A 23,026-nucleotide genomic window follows, 5' to 3' on the forward strand; every position below is an offset into this window, starting at 1 on the left:
TGAAACATTTCATGATGTGCAGTTCATGCAGATTTTTAGAAGAGCAACAAACATGAGAAACATATAGGCCCTACTAAGATTGGAACCACAGTGAATGATTTGCAGCCACTTTGAGCGCCCTCTCACCACACTTAAAAACACTGGAGAAACAAAGGCCTCAAAGAAACCCAGTCCAGTAAACCCCTCCAGCTTTGTAAAGGTTCACAGCTCTTCCTCTGCTCCCTCCTGACTTATTTATATGGCCTAAAAGCTTTCTGTAGACTACTGTACATTGGCAAATATGCCTGAGTAAATCGTCCCATCCGTGAGTTGTGTACACATTTCAAACAACTGCCCTTTTATGTCATGCTGTCTCTCCAGAGGAAGGAGGTAACCTATTTTTTTCTAATCTAAAAACAAGTTGCCCTGCTTTGAGTGTAATGAAACTAAAGACAACCGTGTAATAAATGGCAGGACAGCAAACGCTGCGGGAGAGAATGAAATCCCTCTGTTTTTGGCCTGTGCTGTGGAGCAGTAGAGCTGTTGGATAGAATCTCCCTCTCTGTCTCTCCCACGCCACCATTAGCCTTCTAGTCTAAACACGCAAGGCTGATAGTTTGTTTAAAATGTAGCCAGGTCTTAAAGAAGAGTAAACTCAGACACCTACAGGTAGGATGGAGGAGAGCACTGCTGCCTCTCTTTATCCAGGGTATAAATAATTTAAATCAGGATGTCTGATTTATCACAGGAGAAAGGCACCTGGCCACAGGAAGAGGCATTTATTACAGACACCTTTTAACCCCTGTTGTTTAGCCTCGTTAAAGCCTAATGTGTCTTTGGTCATCATCATGTCAAGTTAAGACTATTTCTGGACTAAAAAGCACTTTCAATGGAGATTCTTTTTAATCCAGGAGTAGGCTTAATCTGGGTCCAGGAAACTGGCCCTCATAAAGCATTGCCTGGTTTTAAACCTTTTGATCTTGACAAACTATTATACCTGCAAACAGCACAGTACATCTGATAACCTTGAAATGCTGAACGCCAGGTGGTAATGAAGACATCCTGTTCAATAGGAGCCCATCCATTCTAAAAGAAAAAGACAGCTGGCCAATAAGACAGCTATAACCACCAAAATGGCTGACTTGAAGGGCAGAGATTCAGGATTCATTTCTTGTTAGAATTTTGAGTCATCACCTGCTCTGTTTGTGCATAATACCCTGGCTAACGAAATGCATTGCAATTCAAGATTCAAAGTGAGATGGAGGTCAAAAGGTTGAAGGCTTCATGTATAATTACTCTGAGGAGGTTTGGTACAGAGACATCCAGAGGAACAAAGTACAGATTGAAGCTAGAGAACTTCACACATAAAATGGTGTATATTATGAACAAATTATATACAGTGCCTTCAGAAAGTATTCACACCGGTAGATTTTTCCCACAAATTGTTGTGTTATAGCCTGAATTTAACATGGATTAAATTGAGATTTGTCACTGGCCTACACACGATACCCCATAACGTCAAAGTGGAATGATGTTTTTCTAAATGTTTACAAAAATGAAAAGCTTGAGTCAATAAATCATGCCTTGAGTCGATAAGTATTCAACCTCTTTGTTATGGCAAGCATAAATAAGTTCAGAAGTAAACATTTACTTAAGTCACATAATAAATTGCATGGACTCACTCTGTGTGCAATAACAGTGTTTAACATGATTTCTGAATGACTACCTCATATCTGTGCCCCACACATACAATTATCTGTAAGGTCCCTCAGTTGAGCAGTGAATTTCAAACACAGATTTAACCACAAAGACCAGGGAGGTTTTCCAATGCCTTGCAAAGATGGACACCTATTGGTAGATTGGTAAAAATGAAAAAAGCAGACATTAAATATCCCTTTGAGCATGGTGAAGTTATTATTTACACTTTCGATGGTGTATCAATACACCCAGGCACTACAAAGTTGCAGGTGTCTTCCTAACTCAGTTGCCAGAGAGTAAGGAAACTGCTAAGGAATTTCACCATGAGGCCAATGGTGACATTAAAACAGTTACAGAGTTTAATGGCTGTGATAGGAGAAAACTGAGCATGATCAACAACATTATAGGCATGCCACAATACTAATCAAATTGACAGAGAACAGAAGGAAGCCTGTACAGAATACACATATTCCAAAACATGCATCCTGTTAGCAACAAGGCACTAAAGTAATACTGCAAAGAATGTGTCAAAGCAATTAACTTTTTGTGCTGAATACAAAGTGTTATGTTTGGGCCAAATCCAATACAACACATTACTGAGTACCACGCTCCATATTTTCAAGCATAGTGGTGGCTGCATCATGTTATGGGTATACTTGTAATCATTAAGGACTGGGGGGGTTTTCAGGATAAAAAAGAAACGGAATGGAGCCAAGTACAGGCAAAATCCTAGAGGAAATCCTGGTTCAGTCTGCTTTCCACCAGACACTGGGAGATTAATTCACCTTTCAGCAGGACAATAACCTAAAACACAAAGCCAAATCTACACTGGAGTTGCTTGACAAGAAGACAGTAAATGTTCCCAAGTGGCTGAGTTTTTACTTAAATATATTTGAAAATCTATGGCAAGACTTGAAAATGATTGTCTTGCAATGATCAACAACCAATTTGACAGTACTTACATTTTAGTTTTTAAATACAATTATTTAAAATAATTTATAATCTTAAAATATACAAAAATGATGTGGAAAGCTCTTAGAGACTTACCCAGAAAGACTCACAGCTGTAATCGCTGCCAAATGTGCTTCTACAAAGTATTGACTCAGCGGTGTGAATACTTATGTAAATTTGATATTTCTGTATTTCGTTTTCAATAAATTTGCTAAAATGTCTAAAAACATGTTTTCATTTGGTCATTATGTGGTATTGTGTGTAGATGGGTGAGAGAAATTCAGGCTTTAACACAACAAAATGTGTAATAAGTAAAGGGGTATGAATACTTTCTAAAGGCACTGTAACTATTTGTTTCGGCCATAAAATGGTAGTATCGGTAGTATATCATTCAATTTATGTAGGCTATTCTTTCCACAAACCCTACCAATTTCCACTCAACAAAAATGCTCAGTGGCTGCAAATCACCATGCTCTTAAAACCAATGTGATTATTGCACAGTCCCAGCAGATGGAGGCAATGGGATTCAAGGTGTATTACAGCGTAGACTTAATACATTTTGAAATAAACATAGAACATAATAAACATTTAATAAACACTTGCTCTTATTGTAAATGGCATTACCTAAGACCCATGCCTCCACCTATGGGACCATTGCATGTTCCATTCTAGCCCAAGTTCTGCTTTTCTTTACCCTTAAACCCTTGAAGGGAAACTTCACAATTTTTCAACGTCATATTCATCATCTCCAGCACCACCCCAACATCAACATATGTGAAAATGGTGCATTTCTATGTTTTGTAGTAAAAAAAGATAGTGGAAGATAAGTGTATCCAATGGCATCATCGGTGTGCATCGTGTGATTTGGACAAATTTTGAGTAGACATTGCCTACTAATTGGCTGATGTCATTGGAAACACTTATCTTTATCTTTTTCTTTTACTACAAAACACAGAAATGCGCCATTTTCACATATGTTAATGTTGGGGTGGTGCTGGAGATGATGAATATGTCCCTTTAACCCCACCCCCTTCTACACTGTGTTCCACTACCATTTAAATACAGAATTAAAGAAACAAAACTTTGACATCAAAAACTCAGTGGCAATACAATACAAAAAACTGTAAATGCAATAAAATGCAATACATTTAAATAATAAGAAGTCTAAAAGTTTAGACGGACCTACTCGACACCCTGGGTGATTTTTGATGGGTTAAGAGCCCTTGGGACTAAATGTCTTCACTACTGATAGACAGACACAGTCACACAACCCATGACGACGCCTGTGGGGCCCAGCTAAAATGCAAGTTAAGTTCATTAATAGCAAAACAACTTGCATCCAATCAACAAAAAAGCAATTCACTTTGTGCATTTGCTGAATATTATTGAAACAAATAAAGGAAGAACATTTCATAAAGACTTTGTGGAGTATGTTCACTTGTCAATATATTGCTGAGGTGTGTGGATGCTGATATTGATCAGGTGCTGTTCAATGTACTGGCTGAGTGTCATTTTGGAGCTTGTAAAATAACATGTATTTCCACTTTAAACTCATGCAGAAGCTAAGTTGGCACAAGCAAACTCTGACCCTTTGGCATGGGTGGGAAGCAGGAGAAGGAGTGGCTGGGATAGCAAGGTGTGAACTGAACAAACATTCCTAAAGATCAACTGGATGAAATTATGGGCAAAAGTAACATAAGGTCCTTTCCCTCTCTAGTGTACACCTATAAAAAGACTCCCACTGCAATTACTTACTTAAAACTGAAAAACAGACTCTCTTGTGAAGTGCACTATTTGAAATGACCTCCCTTAAAAATGGCCTGGCATTAGTACCAATTTGGATTTCATTTTACGAAACGTTTTCCCATATAGACTGACTGAAAGGCAAGGAAGAAAGTTGACCTCAGACAACAAATAATTCATGCTCATTTCAGACTTCTAGATGGAAATCAATAACATGTTACATCAATTAGAAAAATAAAAAGGGGAGAGCTAATCAGCAAAGTAAAAGCAATATGAATTTTGTATGGCCAGAGTTGACTAAAAATAACAGACATTCCTACATAACAGCTGAAGCCAACCTAGAGTGATGCTACATCTCCATTCAGCCATATCTCAAAGTGCAGGGGTCAGGGAAGGGAATGGAGGACAAACAGGACAAAAGTAATGAAGCCTTAAGGTTACAGGCAGGGGCGCTAGGACAGGGACAAGAACAGGGATAGGAACAGGGGCAGGGAAGTGTGCAGCCGTACAGAGCTAAACAGTAAGGACACTGGCATCAGGGATGTGGTGACAGCCAGGCCAAGCTATAAAAAGCAGTGTCAGTAGCAGGGCAGGCGTAGGATGGGAGTAGGGTAATGTCACAGCCAGCATGCACCCGCCTTGCAAAGTACAGTAACAACACAGTACAGTAGTAAAAAGGCCAAAGCAGCAGCTCCAGAGCAGAGATGCTTCAGCAGAGCGCTATCTGGCTGGCAAACGGAGGAAGGCTGTGCAGGGATATGGGGAGGAAGAAACTACTTGAACAAAGAGCCAAAGCGACGGCCAAAATTGGCTGGTGTGACCAAAAAAAACCTGAACTGCTGGACAGCCTAAAATTAAAGAGTTGTCCTCATTTGACCAATAAAAACCTACAATTTAATGTCAAAGTATTTTTTCAATACTTGATTGCAAAGATTTGGGGTACAAAATAAAGTTCACATAAAAGTGAAAAGAAGAAGAGATAGCCAGAAGAAGTAAGGCCAATTTGCAGTGAAACCTACAGTCCCAAATTCAATTTCATGTAAACTGAAAAATACTTCACCTTCCTCCAGCTACAGCCAGTATGTCCCGCCTTGTCTGAGGGCTGCATTGGCTTCATTGAAGCACTGATGTCCGAAGGCAACATACTTCTGGTTCTACTGAAACTCACTCTAAACCGGGACACTTTGGTAAGGGGCAGAGTAAAAAGAGCTAAAGTGAATTGCATTTTGAATGTTCAGGTTGTGACAAGTTTTGTTTGATCTTTTTTCTCTTCCTTTGAATATGATATTGGGTTAATTAACATTTAGGCCTACAGTTGCAAACATACTAGTTTCAGTGATTTTCTGGATTCCTTATGTGCAAGTAGTGTACTATATGTACTATTTAGCCTTACACAGACTGATGCATGGTGTCAGAAGATACTTCTTTAAATAATGGTGTGGCAATAACTGGTTAAGCAAAATAGCTGCAAAACACATAAGTAAACAGTTAGTGATATTTCTGGTATTTTGCAAGGAGATATCACTGAATTTTTGGATCTCAAACAATGCTTTTGTGAGCAGTACCGAAATGGTTTTGTACCCTGCTTCTGACTTGTGTCTTGTCCCAAAGAGAGATGGTTAGCATTTTTATAATGTTTATCTTCACAAATGTACCATATCAGACTGGAAGCCAATTGCTATTGTCAATTAATGGGGTACATTTTGCTTTTCATTATTTAGTGGACCCCAAATAGACTGAGACTGCCGTATTGAAGATCATTAAGACAGCCCAAGAAGATGGGGACTCTGTAGGTCTTGTGTGCCCCGAAAGAATCAGGGGTGTCCTCTAACGGGAAGGAATGAAGAGGGTTTCCTTAGACTCCAACTGCAAGGCACAGTGTTCCCAGCAAGGACTGTAGGCATTACTTTGTTTTAGCATAACCCAACCACTCAAAACAGTGCTTATCCTTATAGCCAATTGTTGAGCTGGGATCATGAAGTTGGATTTCTATGGAGAGAAAGAATGCCCTCTCTGTTTGTGTGTTACAGCCCCTACGCCCTGATGGGGAACCTTTAAAAATGTATACTCTAAAGCACAAGTATTAAAAAGAGGCCTTTCTGATCTGCTTGCAACCTGTAGGCCTATGTCATAAAGAGATGTTTGGATCCTATAGCCCCTGTATAGAATCATTGTGTCAGCATAAAACCAGGCAATGCTTTACTACTGCTCATTTTCAGTCTAGCCCTCTGATTGGGGTTCTAAAAAGGGGCTGCAGCTGGAGCTGATTACATCTGAGCTGTGAGGTTTATAGCAACCACCAACAGATCATGATATAGGGTGCTCATAGTTCTGCATGTCTCCAATAATTATCTCTGTGTAAAACCCAGGGGATAATGCACATCAAAACAAAAAAACAGGAACAGGTCATTCCCATCCCTCACAGTCAGAACTGTTCACAGTCTTCAGAGACGTGAGCAAGCCCCCAGGGCCCAGGGATGGCTGGCTGGCACTGTGTGCAGTGTGTTTTGCTGAGGGCCACAGGATGCCCGAGGGAGAGGGCAATAATGCCTCATAACTCCGGTCTTCAGCAGCTGCTCCATGCCTATTTGTCAAGGCATGTGATGGACGCATAATATGAAATATAGAGGGTTGGCTGTACTCTCTACATGCAGGTGTAAGCCTACAGGTACAGACTGTGTGCTGCCTACCCCTAATGTAGTTGGAAGTGGTCTTGCAGGTAGCCTAAAGAAGGGTTGACTCCAGGAAACAGGATGGAACCATTACCAGCACTGCTCACTGTTACCATGGAGGCAGAAGAGGAGATGGGTAGAGGAGGAGGGGCTTACCTGAGTCAAGGGCAGCTGAGGGAGGAGGAGCCGCCTCTCCACCGCTCTTCTGGCTCATGGCTGCTGCTGTGTTTTGCTGAGTGGAGGATGGCAGCTGCAGCTCTTTGGGGAGAAGGTCATACACTGATTCTGTAGACAGAGAGAAAGAGGAGTGGGGGGGGGGGTTCAGAAGGTGAGTCAAGTCCCTTTGCAAGGATTTGAAAGGCTGTTCATAATCTCACAGCATGGGAGTGCTTGCAAAGAAGTCAGCAGATTTACTGTAGATGAAGCTCTTTCAGAATTCAAGAAGACAATTGTAAATACAGCAAAGTTGCAGTTCCTCCTTTTCAAAATTTGAGTAAGATGGTCAACTTTCAAAAATGTAAAATACAATTCTGTGAGTTTGGATCTTTTTTCCCTTTCACTTATAGGCTATACTTATAGGCTCTCCTTATAGACATCAAGCAAAACTTTCAACAGCGAAAAACAATAACCTTCGTAAACATGGTACAGCATGCCTTTGGCGGTTATCACTGACCCTGTACCAGGCCCAGAGCATTGTCCTGCCTGGCCATCACTCTGGAAAATGGCCTAGCAGTTTATAAATGTACTATAACAACAAGAGCATATTGATAAATACAGCCCCAGTCCAGATTCCTGCCATGTCTCCACAGCCTGGTCTATCTGCTGCTGCCCGGTGCCCACAACACCTACCAACCCCCATCACCACGTGTCTGTGCCAGGGGCCTGGGACGTCTCGCTCGGCCCCCTCCCTGCAAAATGGCAGGGAGCTATTTAGGGGAACAAGAGCACAATGCCCCCGAGCCATGTTTAGTATGCTGATGAGCACCACACTGAAAGCCAAAGGTTCGAGGAGGACTGGAGGAGGCCGGGTGTGGAGGGAGGTGACTTCAAGCGCTACACTACTTACATTTACATTTTAGTCATATCCAGAGCGACTTACCGTTTTAGTGAGTGCATACATTTTCATACTGGCCCCCTGTGGGAATCGAACCCACAACCCTGGGGTTGCAAACGCCATGCTCTACCAACTGAGCTACACGGGACTGTCTCGACCGCTACCTTCGGAGGTAGCGCATGACACCTGTCCAACAGTTGCCCCCCTTGAAGCAGGGCAGTGTGAACACAATTGTCTCGTTCAGCCCAACACTCCTACAGTATAAATGGCAATAGCAGAGCAATGTTTTTGAAACAGCTGAAATGTATAGACATTTTCCTAATATTTTAGACTTGTTTTATAGATTTTCTACCTGAAATTGCAGTAAAAGCCTGTTACATTCTGAAATTGTCGCAGTAGGTGCTGACTGCACTGAGCCATGTTAAAATTATGGAAGCCCATCCCACCAAAAACATACAAATAGGATATGTTTTTTCATTTGTAACATTGTTTGGTGATTTCAGAGGTGGCACCACAGGACATAGAGTGGTGGTGGGGGCAATTGTTTTCCTGGGGCCTAGAGTTTTTCCTGATCTGGTAGTAGGCTAACCTAACCAACTCCGGACCCTATTTGAAGTGTATGTCATAGTAATAAATCATAGTAAAAAACGGTTTTATATGAGCTATAATGGGACCAGATAATCTTTCTAATCAAGTCATGTTTAAAAAATATATATATAATAATGGAAAAACTCATGGCCCTAAGGAGGATGAAAACATTACAACCATTCACACAGACTAAGAGACAACTGCGATTGGACAAAAACAAACAAAACAACAAACAAACAGGGCTGAGCTCGCTGTATGCAGGGTTGCATTGTGTAGGCCTTTGCATCTGTAATTAAAAAGATACTCATACAGCAAGTCATCACTATTTTGTTGATTGAATAAATCCAGTCAATAATTTTGGATTAAAAAGGCCTAGGTAGCCTAGCCACCTGAAGTATGAATATAAACCAAATTTGATCACATTCACATTTTCTCAGAAAACAAATAAATGGGCCCATTTTAGGCTATAAATTAGGAATCTTTCCCTTTCACAACGATTCAATACGTATTTAGATACATGGGCTCCGATACGATACACGGTTTGATTAGAGAACGAAGCAATGCGATACGATTCGATGCAGTAACATTTGTTGCATAAACACATTCATTTTCCATTCTAAATTAAAACCAGCTGCTGATAGAGCTTATGAGATGGGCCTCGCTGAGCTGGATCTGTCTGTGTGTAAATGATGTATGTCTATGGTGTATATTGTGTAGGCACCTGATCTGAGCCATAAGGGAGACTAGACATCTACCACCCTACTACCACTATCAGATTAGGGGGGGCAATGTAGCTTATGTTTTTTGTCTCTTTGGTTCTGAAATCACCTTTGCCCACTAATTAACTCGTAATTTTTGCAGATTAAGTGTTTGAGCTAGTAATGTATCAATATTTATCGTTTACAAATGACATATGACATAGCAAATGAATATATAGCACAACTTTAGATTTCACGCCATCTCAAAACCGATTGGTTTTCAACGTTTTACATTTTTAGCGAGCTTCTTCTCTCCTCCCGTTTTAGCAATGCAGTGCAGCTCCCAAAAGTGATTCCTTGTTTTTGAAATTATCAACTTTACCCTATATATAAAAACATTACCATATACACTGAGTATATAAAACATTAGGAACACCTTCCTAATATTGAGTTGCACCCCCTTTTGCCCTCAGAACAGCTTCTATTTTTGTCGGAGTATAAAAAAATAAAAAAAAGTATGGACTCTACAAGGTGGAGTATGGACCTCTACAAGGTTGGAGTATGGACTCTACAAGGTGTCAAAGCGTTCCACAGGGATGCTGGCCCATGTTAACTCCAATGCTTCCCACAGTTGTGTCAAGTTGGCTGGATGTCCTTTGGGTAGTGGACCATTCTTGATACACACGGGAAATTGTTGAGTGTGAAAAACCAGCAGCGTTGCAGTTCTTGACACACTCTAACCGGTGCGCCTGGCATCTACTACCATACCCTGTTCAAAGGCCCTTTAATATTTTGTCTTGCCCATTCACCCTCTGAATGGCACAAATACACAATCCATGTCTCAATTGCCTCAAGGCTTAAGTCTTTCTTTAACCTGTATCCTCCCATTCTCTACACTGATTGAAGTGGACTTAACAGGTGACATCAATAAGAGATCATAGCTTTCACCTGGATTCACCTGGTCAGTCTATGTCATGGAAAGAGCAGGCGTCCCTAATGTTTTGTACACTGATCGTTTAAAGCAAAACTACCAAAACTATTGCTGGTGGTGAACCTGAACAATTGAAATAAAATCTATTGTAAGCCCCGTTCAGCAGGTATAGCCAGATTAGAGTAGTCTCTTGTAGCTTACTTTTATTCCGGTAAAACACCATTTTCAACAGCGCATTGATAACAATCTAGCAAATTATATAGGTTGTCACTCAACTAATGAAGCCTAATACTGCCCAAGCCATTTTAGCATTTGAATGCTGAAAGTGCCACACATATGTGCAAGATCCTGCAGGGACAGGCTACCTAACTCGCGTTGGTCAGCACGCAAAGCTGGGCACAGTGTGCAGTTTGAATAGGCTACTGATATTCCCTGGGGTTTTTCGGCATACAACATTACTTGTAGATCAATGCCTGTCAACATAGTTATATGGCTAGTTCGACACTGAATGAGAGGACACATCAGTGGTCACAAAATATGAGGTAGTTGCGGAAGGTAGAAATAAAGTAGTACGAGCAAAAAATTATGTGAACCGGTGATTCACAATGTTTGAAAGATTTTCTGACTGATGCATGCTACATTTGTTATATCCCTACTATAAATACATAGCTTAGGCTATAAAAACATGACATTACGTTTCCCCTGGACCAGATGGGATCAGATTGCATAGGCTTCTCTAGGCTACCTGCAGCTGTGGTTGTTATCAGTAGACTACAGTTGATCAGACTGAAGATCAGACTAATTGTGCACGTTGACAAATCATGAGGCATTTTATTTAAACAATTTTGTGGCAGGTCTGGCTTCCAAATAAAACAGCTTTGCTAGGCTAACTTTACTTGATGAAGACATGCTGGTATAGCAACTCTGTGCTTTTGTCTTGACGTTAAAATGTAATGACTGTAGCCTATAGATGAGAAAATAAACCCTTTAATTGTCACATACAGTTGAAGTCGGAAGTTTACATACACTTAGGATGGTGTCATTAAAACTAGTTTTTCAACCACTCCACAAATGTCTTGTTAACAAACTATAGTTTTGGCAAGTCGGTTAGGACATCTACTTTGTGCATAGGGCGGCAGGTAGCTTAGTGGTTAAGAGCGTTGTGCCAGTAACCGAAAGGTCGCTGGTTCTAATCCCCGAGCCGACTAGGTGAAAAATCTGTTGATGTGCCCTTGAGCAAGGCACTTAGCCCTAATTGCTCCTGTAAGTCGCTCTGGATAAGAGCGTCTGCTAAATGACTAAAAATGTAAATGTGCATGACACAAGTAATTTTTCCAACAATTGTTTAAAACAATTGTTCACTTATAATTCACAATTCCAGTGGATCAGAAGTTTACAGACACTAAGTTGACTGTGCCTTTAAACAAAAGTGCAGAGAAATGATGTATGGCATTAGAAGGTTTTGGGCTGAATGACCATGTCATTTGAGTCAATTGGATGTGTACCTGTGGATGTGTTTCAAGGCCTACCTTCAAACTCAGTGCCTCTTTGCTTGACATCATGGGAAAATCAAAAGAAATCAGCCAAGACCTCAGAAAAAAAAATTGTAGACCTCCACAAGTCTGGTTCATCCTTGGGAGCAATTTCCAAACGCCTGAAGGTACCACGTTCATCTGTACAAACAATAGTACGCAAGTATAAACACCATGGGACCACGCAGCCGTCAAACCACTCAGGAAGGAGACGCGTTCTGTCTCCTACAGATGAACGTACATAGGTGCGAAAAGTGCAAATCAATCCCAGAACAACAGCAAAGGACCTTGTGAAGATGCTGGAGGAAACAGGTACAAAAGTATCTATATCCACAGTAAAACGTGTCCTATATAGACATAACCTGAAAGGCCGCTCAGCAAGGAAGAAGCCACTGCTCCAAAACCGCCATAAAAAAGCCAGACTACGGTTTGCAACTGCACACGTGGACAAAGATCGTACTTTTTGGAGAAATGTCCTCTGGTCTGATGAAACAAAAATAGAACTGTTTGGCCATAATGACCATCATTTATGTTTGGAGGAAAAAGGGGGTAGCTTGCAAGCCGAAGAACACCATCCCAACCGTGAAGCACGGGGTTGGCAGCATCATGCTGTGGGGGTGCTTTGCTGCAGGAGGGACTGGTGCACTTCACAAAATAGATGGCATCATGAGGAAGGAAAAGTATATGGATATATTGAAGCAACATCTCAAGACATCAGTCAGGAAGTTAAAGCTTGGTCGCAAATGGGTCTTCCAAATGGACAATGACCCCAAGCATACTCCCGAAGTTGTGGCAAAATGGCTTAAGGACAACAAAGTCAAGGCATTGGAGTGGCCATCACAAAGCCCTGACTTCAATCCTATAGAAAATGTGTGGGCAGAACTGAAAAAGCGCGTGGGAGCAAGGAGGCCTACAAACCTGACTCAGTTACAGCAGCTCTTTCAGGAGGAAGGGCCCAAATTCACCCAACTTATTGTGGGAAGCTTGTGGAAGGCTACCTGAAACATTTGACCCAAGTTAAACAATTTAAAGGCAATGCTACCAAATACTAATTCAGTGTATGTAAACTTCTGATCCACTGGGAATGTGATGAAAGAAATAAAAGCTGAAATAAATCATTCTCTCTACTATTATTCTGACATTTCACATTCTTAAAATAAAGTGGTGATCCTAACAGACCTAAGACAGGGAATGTTTCCTAGGATTAAATGTCAGTAATTGTGAAAAGCTGAATTTAAATGTATTTGGCTAAGGTGTATGTAAACTTCCGACTTCAACTGTACATGCTTGTGAATTGTTGCATTATTCAAGAGTGTAATATGGTTTGGTTGCATTATTCAATAATGTAATATGCTTTAGAAGAAAAGTTTGTCATTGTTGAATAGTTTGTGCTTTCTGGCTGGTGGCTACTGTGATATTTACGTTAAATTTGAGCTGCAGACAAAGAATGTCGTGTAGCCAGCTGCAACAAAATGTAAGGCAAGGATGTAATGTTTGAAAAGTAGAATTATCTTTCACCACCCCGCACCTCAGACCCTCCTTCATATTTCGTAGTGGGAATAGGGCCATAGTCAGCCCATACAAACAAGTCCTCCCTTTCACAATTATCATTTGAATATCATTTGCTTTTAGTGTCCTGGTAAAGCCCCTGCTGATACTTTATATATTTTACAACACAAAAAGCTCCATAGCTACTTTTCTCTTTATGATTGAGATTGCAACACCAGATCTGAATGAATCCATGCAGTCATGTCAAACTAGAATCAAATGAATGGCCTGCTGAGGGTTCTCTGAGAAGGAACCATCTTTTACTTTCAAACCTGAGACGGTAACACCTCAGGGATAAACAACTTCTATGGAAAAAATAATATGCCTAACAAGACTATGCAGGTCACAGCAAAAGCCCTGGCATGTCAATAAGAAGTGTTTCAGATCTGATTACAGTAGAGAGAGCAGGATTTACAGAGGACCTTTCTCCCTCGGACTCCCCCCTCAGGGCGAACGGGACACAGGGAGGGGAGCTAGAAAGCCTTAGGTCAACAACATGACAACACGTTTACTACCAGACCCTATTCATCTTCCACATATTATGGTATGAACTTACAGCGGCCATTACAGTCGCCTGACTCTCTGCCAACTGCCAGCTTTAATTACTTGCAGCTGAGTCCCGGGGTTTGGTGTGTGTGTGTATCAGATACTTAACCCTCCCATTGTTACCGCTGCCTGTCTACTACAGCCAAACCTGGGAAGCAAGCAGTGAAACCAGCCCACAGGCCTCGAGAGTCCCACAGCACTGCTCATTTTGGATGAGAACACAGTTTCCCACACAGAGGGGCCTGAAAATGACAAACTCCTCCGCCTCCTCCTCCCAGCTTCACGTTGCAGCAGCACAAGGGGACCTGGTGTGGTTTTAATGCCTCTATGTTACCTAACCTCCTCAGAAAAGAAAGGCATAAATAAACACACTTTCTCTCTAATTCTCTGAGTCTGCCCCTCCGTTTACCATTCCCTCTACCAGTCCTCCCTGGGCACACTGACGGCACATGTGGGAGCATGTGCACTCTGCACGGGGCCCTTCCAGTAAACAGAATGCAGACCGCACAGACAGAAAATATGTACTCTGCTCTCAGAGCTCTGCTCTCGAATCAGTGGCTGGCCTGTTTCAGTGTTTCCACAGTCCCAGGACTTTATAAAGAGTGAAAATTCCTATTCTGCTGCATAGTTTCCTCCCTCGCAAACAGAGAACAGTGCTTTCTTTTCACATCGCTAAACACGGTTTTCCTTTCGCATGGGGAAAAGAAAAACAAGGGTCAATATCATTAACTGGCAAAATAAACACATTGACCCGACACCATGTGTTGCCTCCATTCTAACACACTCTATATTCTTCCACCCTGTTTTGCTGTTCTGTGAATTTGATCAAGTCAGACGAGGATAACTTCATTTCCTCTCCTACTCTGACAGATGTCACAATTCAGAAATTGAATCAGTTCACAGTTCAAAAACTGAATTTAAGATGCCATTTCTCAAAGAAGAATGCTGTTACTATCCATGCAATGATGATAGGGTTTAAATTATAATGAAGCTACAGGTACAATGTATTTAGCCTAACTCTGCCAAGCTTATGATCTGCCACATGTAGCCTACTGTTCAAAGATTCACCTTCTTTAGAGGCAAATCCAGGCAAAGTTGATCAAAACGTCCACACAGTTAAATACCGTGCCCATACCATGCGCCACGCTTGTGTTCAGTTTTTACTGCACAACTCTATGTTGAAGTAAAAGTGTAAAGAGAGACCACTCACGATGGGAAAGGCAAGACTTACACTCCCATTCATTTCCCTCACATTCCTGCTGCTTGCTCTTACTAGCCCTGGCACCTGGGGCGTGGCACTGTGTTTTGGCTGAGTGACTGTTAACCCCCCTTCTGTCCCCCTCCCCTCCCTCCATTTGTCTTGTAACGGTGTACACAGACTATTTTCTAACAGCTTGTTCAACAGGTTGGTGGCATTGACATTGGAAGCTTGTCAAGCAGAAATGGGGGCCATTGAGAAAAGCACAAACAGCCAAAGTAGGAGAAAGCTGCAGGGTGGCTATGCTACATTGTGGTGGGACACCATTAAATGAAGAGACACAAGGAAGGATAAAGAATAGGCTTACCTTCACAGCAGCACATCTGATATGCAACCCAGACAGGGAGAAACCCATTCAGAGGGCTGGCACCTGCAGTGAGCTATTTACAACGCTCCTGATATGTTTACAACCAAGCCTACATGAGGGCTGCCACTGACACCATAGCAACAAGGAACATGGGGGCACTTTCCATAAGAGAGTTGTCTCTTCTCATGAGCTAATGAGGAGAAAAAACAGACACACACTACCGGTCAAAAGGTTTAGAACACCTACTCATTCAAGGGTTTTTCTTTATTTTTTGTATTACTATTTTCTACATTGTAGAATAATAGTGAAGACATCACAACTATGAAATAACACATATGGAATCATGTAATAACCAGAAAAGTGTTAAACAAATCAAAATATTATTTATATTTGAGATTCTTCAAATAGCCACCCTTTGCCTTGATGACAGCTTTGCACACTCTTGGCATTCTCTCAACCAGCTTCACCTGGAATGCTTTTCCAACAATCTTGAAGGAGTTCCCACATATGGTGAGCACTTGTTGGCTGCTTTTCCTTCACTCTGTGGTCCAACTCATCCCAAACCATCAAAATTTGGTTGAGGTCGGGGGATGCAGCACTCCATCACTCTCCTTCTTGGTAAAATAGCCCTTACACCACCTGGAGGTGTGTTGAGTCATTGTCCTGTTGAAAAACAAATTATAGTCCCACTAAGCCCAAACCAGATGGGATGGCGTATCGCTGCAGAATGCTGTGGTAGCCATGCTGGTTAAGTGTGCCTAAAATTCTAAATAACTCACAGACAGTGTCATCAGCAAATAACCCCCACACCATAACACCTCCTCCTCCATACTTTACGGTGGGAAATACACATGCAGAGATCATCCGTTCACCCACACCGCGTCTCACAAAGACACAGCGGTTGGAACCAAATATCTCCAATTTGCACTCCAGACCAAAGGACAAATTTCCACTGGTCTAATGTCCATTGCTCGTGTTTCTTGGCCCAAGCAAGTCTCTTCTTCTTATTGGTGTCCATGAAGGCCTGATTCACACAGTCTCCTCTGAACAGTTGATGCTGAGATGTGTCTGTTACTTGAACTCTGTGAAGCATTTATTTGGGCTGCAATTTCTGATGCTGGTAACTCTAATGAACTTATCCTCTGCAGCAGAGGTAACTCTGGGTATTACATTCCTGTGGCGGTCCTCATGAGAGCCAGTTTCATCATAGTGCTTGATGGTTTTTGCGACTGCAGTTGAAGAAACGTTCAAAGTTCTTGAAATGTTCCGGATTGACTGACCTTCATGTCCTTAAAGTAATGATGGACTGTTGTTTCTCTTTGCTTATTTGAGCTGTTCTTGCCATAATATGGACTTGGTCTTTTACCAAATAGGGCTATCTTCTGTATACCCCACCTACCTTGTCACAACACAACTGATTGGCTCAAATGCATTAAGAAAGAAATTCCACAAATTAACTTTTAAGAAGTCACACCTGTTAATTGAAATGCATTCCAGGTGACTACCTCATGAAGCTGGTTGAGAGAATGCCAAGAGTGTGCAAAGCTGTCATCAAGGCAAAGGGTGGCTATTTGAAGAATCTCAACTATAAAATATATTTTGATTTATTTAATACTTTTTTGGTTACTACGTGATTCCATGTGTTGTTTCATTGTTTTGATGTCTTCACTATTATTCTACATTGTAGAAAATAGTAAAAATAAAGAAAAACCCTTGAATGAGTAAGTGTTCTAAAACGTTTGACCGGTAGTGTATATCCGTAAATACAAACGCCAAAATAAAGAAGTTAGCCTACCATTACAGGTGGATATTTCAACAACTGCCAGAGTTACTGTAAATACTGCAGAATCAGCTCAGTAAGCAATGATAACCCATGTGTTAAAAAAATTTGTTATCTTTAAACGCCACCTACGGCCTCCCCTGACATCTAAAGCTGTCAAAGGATCTGGGCAGCCATCAATTCTATATTCAAATCAGGTGCTACTCTGGTATGAGCCCAGAGGGAGAACTCAACAACTTCGCAAAATGCACTCCTAACGGCAAACCAATACAAACCATTGAAGCACAATTCACATATGGCCCACCTACTTTGTAAAACATTGACACAGAAAAATATGATATTGAGTGATGAATGTTGAATGATGAGGTCAAAAGCGTTGTCTCAGATTTGTTCAACATGAAGGAAGATGTTGCCATCCATGCGGCTTGATAAAATGTATGACTGAAACATGGTGAAATTTTTGCGACAAAAAGAGGTGCTAATAGTTTTCACCACAGAAATGTCAACCAAAATCGGTAAAGAGAAACAAAAGTTATTTGACAAGTAAGCCTAACCTGTACACTGTGATTCTCACACCCAACAGTTACCTATATCAGCTAGAGTCCACTCAAGCCACATGAAAAAGGTTTTCCCAAAGACAACTGTGACAATCACAACTGTTGCCATGCCCTTGAGTCTCAATTTGGCCAACCTAACAGAGGCATGATTGAAATGAGCCTGACAACTAAGGGGTGGAGTGATAAAATGCTTCCACGGTATCACCCAACAGCAAATCTGTCCCCTTTCACGCTCTCCGGGAAAACTGGAGGGGTGGTGGAGAACGAATATGAGGGGTCGCCAGCTCTGGTATCAGGAATGCAAATGTTCACGTCCTTTACACACTATCAGTGTCACCATACAGTCATCAACCCTCATCTCTTGCTGCTGTGCCCACTTCCCAAACAGAGGTGTAAGCAAGGACCACACGGTCCAGTGACATCATTATAGACGTGGTCACCAGCACACCTCCAGTTTGGATAAAAGCACAACAGATAGACACAACTATTACTTGATGTTCTCTCCAACACACAGTTCCAGTCACAGAAGAAACTCCTACAGGTTTCCAATACACTGCCCCACCACACAGCTGAACTGGGGTCTCTATCTGTGCATAACCAAAGGAACATTCATATCTCCATCTAGGGTACCTGAACACTGGAAACCAAATGCAAATGAGAGCGACCAGCCACAATCTCTCAGTACCTGAGAAAAAAACGTAATGGCTTCTTTAATCCAATAGAGCAGGTCTGGTCTTCTCACCTACTTCCTAATGCATGGCAAGTGCCAGGTCCTGTCACCTAAGCCATCCACTGATGAATGTTTTACGACATTGCTCTCCATGGAATTGAATCCCAGAGCAGATCTATTCTTCACACAGAGACAGAGAGGAATCAACCACCTGAAAGACAAAACAAACACAATGTGTGACTAACAACACAGGGGCCTATACCCTGAGCCTCCAGTCCACTTCCTCCGACGTTGGCCGGCTGTATCAATCTTGGAAGATTCAAAACCAACTCTGAGAATGTTAAAAAAGCTCACTATATCTCTGATAGGGTTGGTGAAATAGGCCTACCTGACACTCTCGCTCCCAGGACTGTTTATGTTGAGTCAGGGTGTGTAGATTTCATGTGTTTTTTGTGCACTGTGTTTAGTGTCTAGGTGTTCTCGTTCTATGTTTGGTCAAGTGACTCCCAATCGGAGCGCAGTGTCAGCTATCGGCTCGTTATCTCTGATTAGAATACCATGTGTTTAAACTGTCTGTGTTCACCTTGTGGTTGTATTGGGGTTTTGTTCTGTTCAGTGGTGTACTGGGACTTCGGATCGTGTTTTGTTTTGTAAGTGTTTCTGTATTGAGTCATCACTTGTGTTCCTCCCAACATGCGCTTCAATTGCAGCTGTTCCTGGCGATCGTGACTGAAACCCACCATAACCAGACCAAGCAGCATGTCCAGGTTGGATGGCGAGTGGGTGCACAGACAGAGGAGGCCCAGTTGAGGCGAGACGATGAGGCTAGTCCGGACCCAGAAAATTTACGAGGGGGCTCACGACGTGGGCGGCGGGGCAACGCGAGGAGGCATGATGGGGCGGTCCAGCGGCTGTGAAGAGAAGCCGACAGGTTAGGGCCACTGGTCACGAAAGGGAAGGAAGGTGTAGAGGCATGTAAAAAGGTACTGGGGGTGTGTTGCCAGTCGGTCCGGCCCGTTCCTGATCGTGAAGGCCGAAGTGTGTGTCCCTGATCGCGGTCGGCCCGTGCCCCCACCTCCCACTGCAAGCCGTGATGCGCGTCGCCAGGCGGCCCGACCTGTTCTGTTCCGCACCAGAAGCCTACGGTGTATTGCCCACCAAACCGGCTGTTTTCACCACTCGCCGCAAGTCTGTAGTGCGTTTGGTATTCCTATCCGGCCGTGCCTGCTCTCTTTCGTCTGTGATGCATGCAACCAGCCCGGCCTGTTCCATCTCCACTTTCAACCCCATGTGTTTAAGCCGGCCGGTCAGCCTGTTCCTACTCACCGCCTAAGTCTGTAGTGCGTCTCGTAAGCCCTGTCCGGCTATTTCACCTCCCGCCGCAAGCCTTCGGTGTGCGTTATCAGTCCAGCCCGGCCTGTCCACCGCCACTTCAAACCAGAAAGTGCATTTGCGTCAGCCCTGTCCATTCGTTCCTGTCTCCACTTCCAGAGTCTGAGTCACCGTGTGGCAATCCGGTCGTTCTACTTCACGCGCGCAAGCGAAGTGCGCCATATCGTCAACCCGGTCGGTCCGTTCTGCCACGCCGCAAGCCGAAGCGGCGTGTCGTCGATCCAGTTCAAGCCAGGCTAGACAGGACCAGGGTACTTTGGGGGGTTGGAGAGGAAGTGGATCTAGCCCGGGCAGGCCGCCGCCGGGGAGAGATGCCCCACTGGCCCTCCCTGTTTTTGCTTTCGTATTTAGGCGCGGTTACTTGATCCACGCTCTTTAGAGAAGTACTGTCCACCTCTGGCTCTCCGGGACTGTTTTGTCTGAGTCCCAGGGTGTATAGATTTCATTAATGTTTGTACTGTGTTTAGTGTCTAGGTATTCTGGATTCTATGTTTGGTCAAGTGACTTTCCCAATCGGAGGTAACGAGTGTCAGCTGTGGGCTCGTTATCTCTGATTGGGGGCCCTCTTTAAACTGTCTGTGTTCACCTTGTAGTTGTGGGTTTTTGTTCTATGTTTAATTTTTGTTTTCAGGACTTTGCGGATGGTGTTTTGTTTTGTCGTGTTTCTACATTCAAAGTCATCATGTTAGCTCCCAACACTTCCTTCATTAAGTGACTCGCAGCGATGAAATGACACTGCCTAACTTAGACTGACATCTCCAGCTCAAATAAATTACTTAATGAGTGACAATTTGAGCCCAGTTGCAGTCCAATGTTTGGGAGGAGGCACAACAATAACTACATAACATAATTTTATTTGAATGGTAAATCTCCTGATAAACTGGGTATATTAAGATGGCATAGCCCTACTCACAATACATGTGAATGCATATTCAATTAGAGTGTGTGCATGCATTGAGTTATTGAGCTTGTTTTGGCTGATCAGTGGAGTCTATAGTGCTACAGATGACAATCTGTTTGCCTTCTATTTGGGACTTATATTAGCCTACTGATCAACAACATTTGCATAGAAGGACCACTCCAGCATGTCACGCCTGCATGGAAGGACATCATATAGGCTAATAGCCAACGTAGCTAGCTAATGTTATCTGATATCTCAGCACCATGTTTATCTAGCCAGCTAGCTAGCATAGTAGCTAATAATAGCTAGCTAGCCAACACGACATATGAAAGGGTCATTTATCGTAATCTTTGCTAACAGGTCACATAGCTATCTGCTTAGCTAGCTTGCTTATTGCATGTATGTCCGGGCACGTCGACAAAAGCCTTATTAGTGTATTCGCTAACTAAACAACAGGAATTCGATTTTGGTCACTTTGTCAATTCATCAATTTCTCAATACTGCACCTTTCTGTTGGAGAATGAGCTAGCTTGCTGTTGATGATGATTTTCCCAGCTAGACATTCCTCGGCATTGTGCAGTGCTCGTGGCTCAGGCGGTGAGTGGTGGCTGGCATAGCGGAAGCTTTGCTATGTAGAGGCACTAATCGGCAAGGCCGATAGAGAAGGGCCGATAGCTGATAGACTAGAAAAGGCCAATATCGGCCCGATATATCTCTAGTTCTGTTAAGATTAATTTACCATAATCTAAATGTGATTTCTGTCATTCTGAGCACCGTGGGTGGACGCCATAATCAGGTTACGCACCCAATGCATATGGACCCGGTACATTTCTCAAATGTCCGGTAAATTAACATGCTGCCATTCAAATGTCCTGCGCCACTTTTTCCTAACGGAAACCCTGGTCTGTCTGTGCTGTGTTTACCAGTGGCTTCAGAGAGGAGAAACAGACACTGGGATAAGATGAAAGAAAGACTTCAGAAAGCTGTGGAATTCAAGCTATTTACACAAGCCAGCCCCCCACCCCGGGATGGGTTTACTGAACCAGGCCTTGCATTCCATCAGGTGTGGGCTGTCAGTCACAATAGGGTCCATCTGCTTATATCCATCTTGTTACTGCCCGTCTCATTCATAGGACACAAATCACAGGACTGCCATTCCCCCACTCCCCCATTATCACAAGGATGCTGCTTCACAATGAGCTTAGTGTGCCAACATAGGCATTTCTCCAGCCAGTGGGAAAACCATGCTTAGGCAACAAGGAGGCCTGTGGTCACTCAGCACGCACAAACACACTCACTGCATGACATCACCAAGCCAGGGCTACACTCAGAGCTTTTAGCTTCTCAGCCTCCCAAACAGGAAAACCAGAAAAACAACCAGCCATTCAACACTGAAATTAGAGTTAATTTACCTCAGAGACTATCCGCACTTTAGAGATTAGATGCACTGACTAGTGATGGGGGAAGAAAAAAAATGGATAGTTACATATCGGGATATCATTTTGGACGATATATCGTATCGTTTTGACAATATCGCAATATTATTTTTGTGCTAGTTGCACCAAAGTTCCAGTATTTTTCCTTCATGGCTTGTTCTCCATCTTCTTTTTAAATAGGGAGCAAATTTTTTTCAGCACTTTTATTTCCATGAGTGATCAAAACTCGTTCTCTCATGGCTCTCTCTTGTCCCGCTGCAGAAGACATATGGTGAGCAATACGTTTGTAACATAGAACAGCAATAAAATGTAAATATCGAATTGCAATAGAATAGAGAGAACCGCAACATTTTGTATCCGCACCTAAATATCGTGATAATATTGTATCGTGAGGTCCAATATTATCACCCAACACTGCTGTTCACACACACAACACTGCTGTTCTACTATATAATATATATTCCACTGCGTGACCAAGACACTATCCACTCTATATGTATAAATACAGTATAATACAGTCCATTATTACTATGCATACTACCTCTCTTATTAATTATATTACTTGTTATTTTTTCAGTATTATTGTTATTGACTGATGTACTGCATTGTTGAGGGAGCTAATCAAGAGGCCAGGGTTCCGGTCTGGAAGCACGCTTTTGACTTCACCTACAGTATTGCGTCGGTATTGCAGTTTAACTGAATCACAGCCAAGAAAGGCAGCCCCATAGAGAAGTCAAATTAGAAAATCCCTAATAAGAAACTTTAGTCATCACCTTTATGCACAA

The 23,026-nt window shown here is 42.5% G+C and overlaps 1 protein-coding gene across 7 annotated transcripts in view; it reads right to left on the reverse strand.

The window, feature by feature from the left end:
• Window positions 1–23,026, reverse strand: part of LOC121556362 (nuclear factor of activated T-cells 5-like) — a 51,825-nt gene that overhangs the window by 13,143 nt on the left and 15,656 nt on the right. For 2 of the 7 annotated variants that reach the window (XM_045210109.1, XM_045210107.1), the window contains exon 1: window positions 7,200–7,264. Coding sequence is in view for 1 of the 7 variants with exons in the window: in XM_045210104.1 (XP_045066039.1) it covers window positions 7,200–7,328 (129 nt within the window). In the remaining 6 variants the exon portion in view is untranslated. The other 5 variants (XM_045210110.1, XM_045210106.1, XM_045210105.1 and 2 more) reach the window with 4 other exon arrangements.

Source organism: Coregonus clupeaformis, chromosome 33 (genome assembly GCF_020615455.1).
Source record: "Coregonus clupeaformis isolate EN_2021a chromosome 33, ASM2061545v1, whole genome shotgun sequence".
Taxonomy (NCBI): Eukaryota; Metazoa; Chordata; class Actinopteri; order Salmoniformes; family Salmonidae; genus Coregonus; species Coregonus clupeaformis.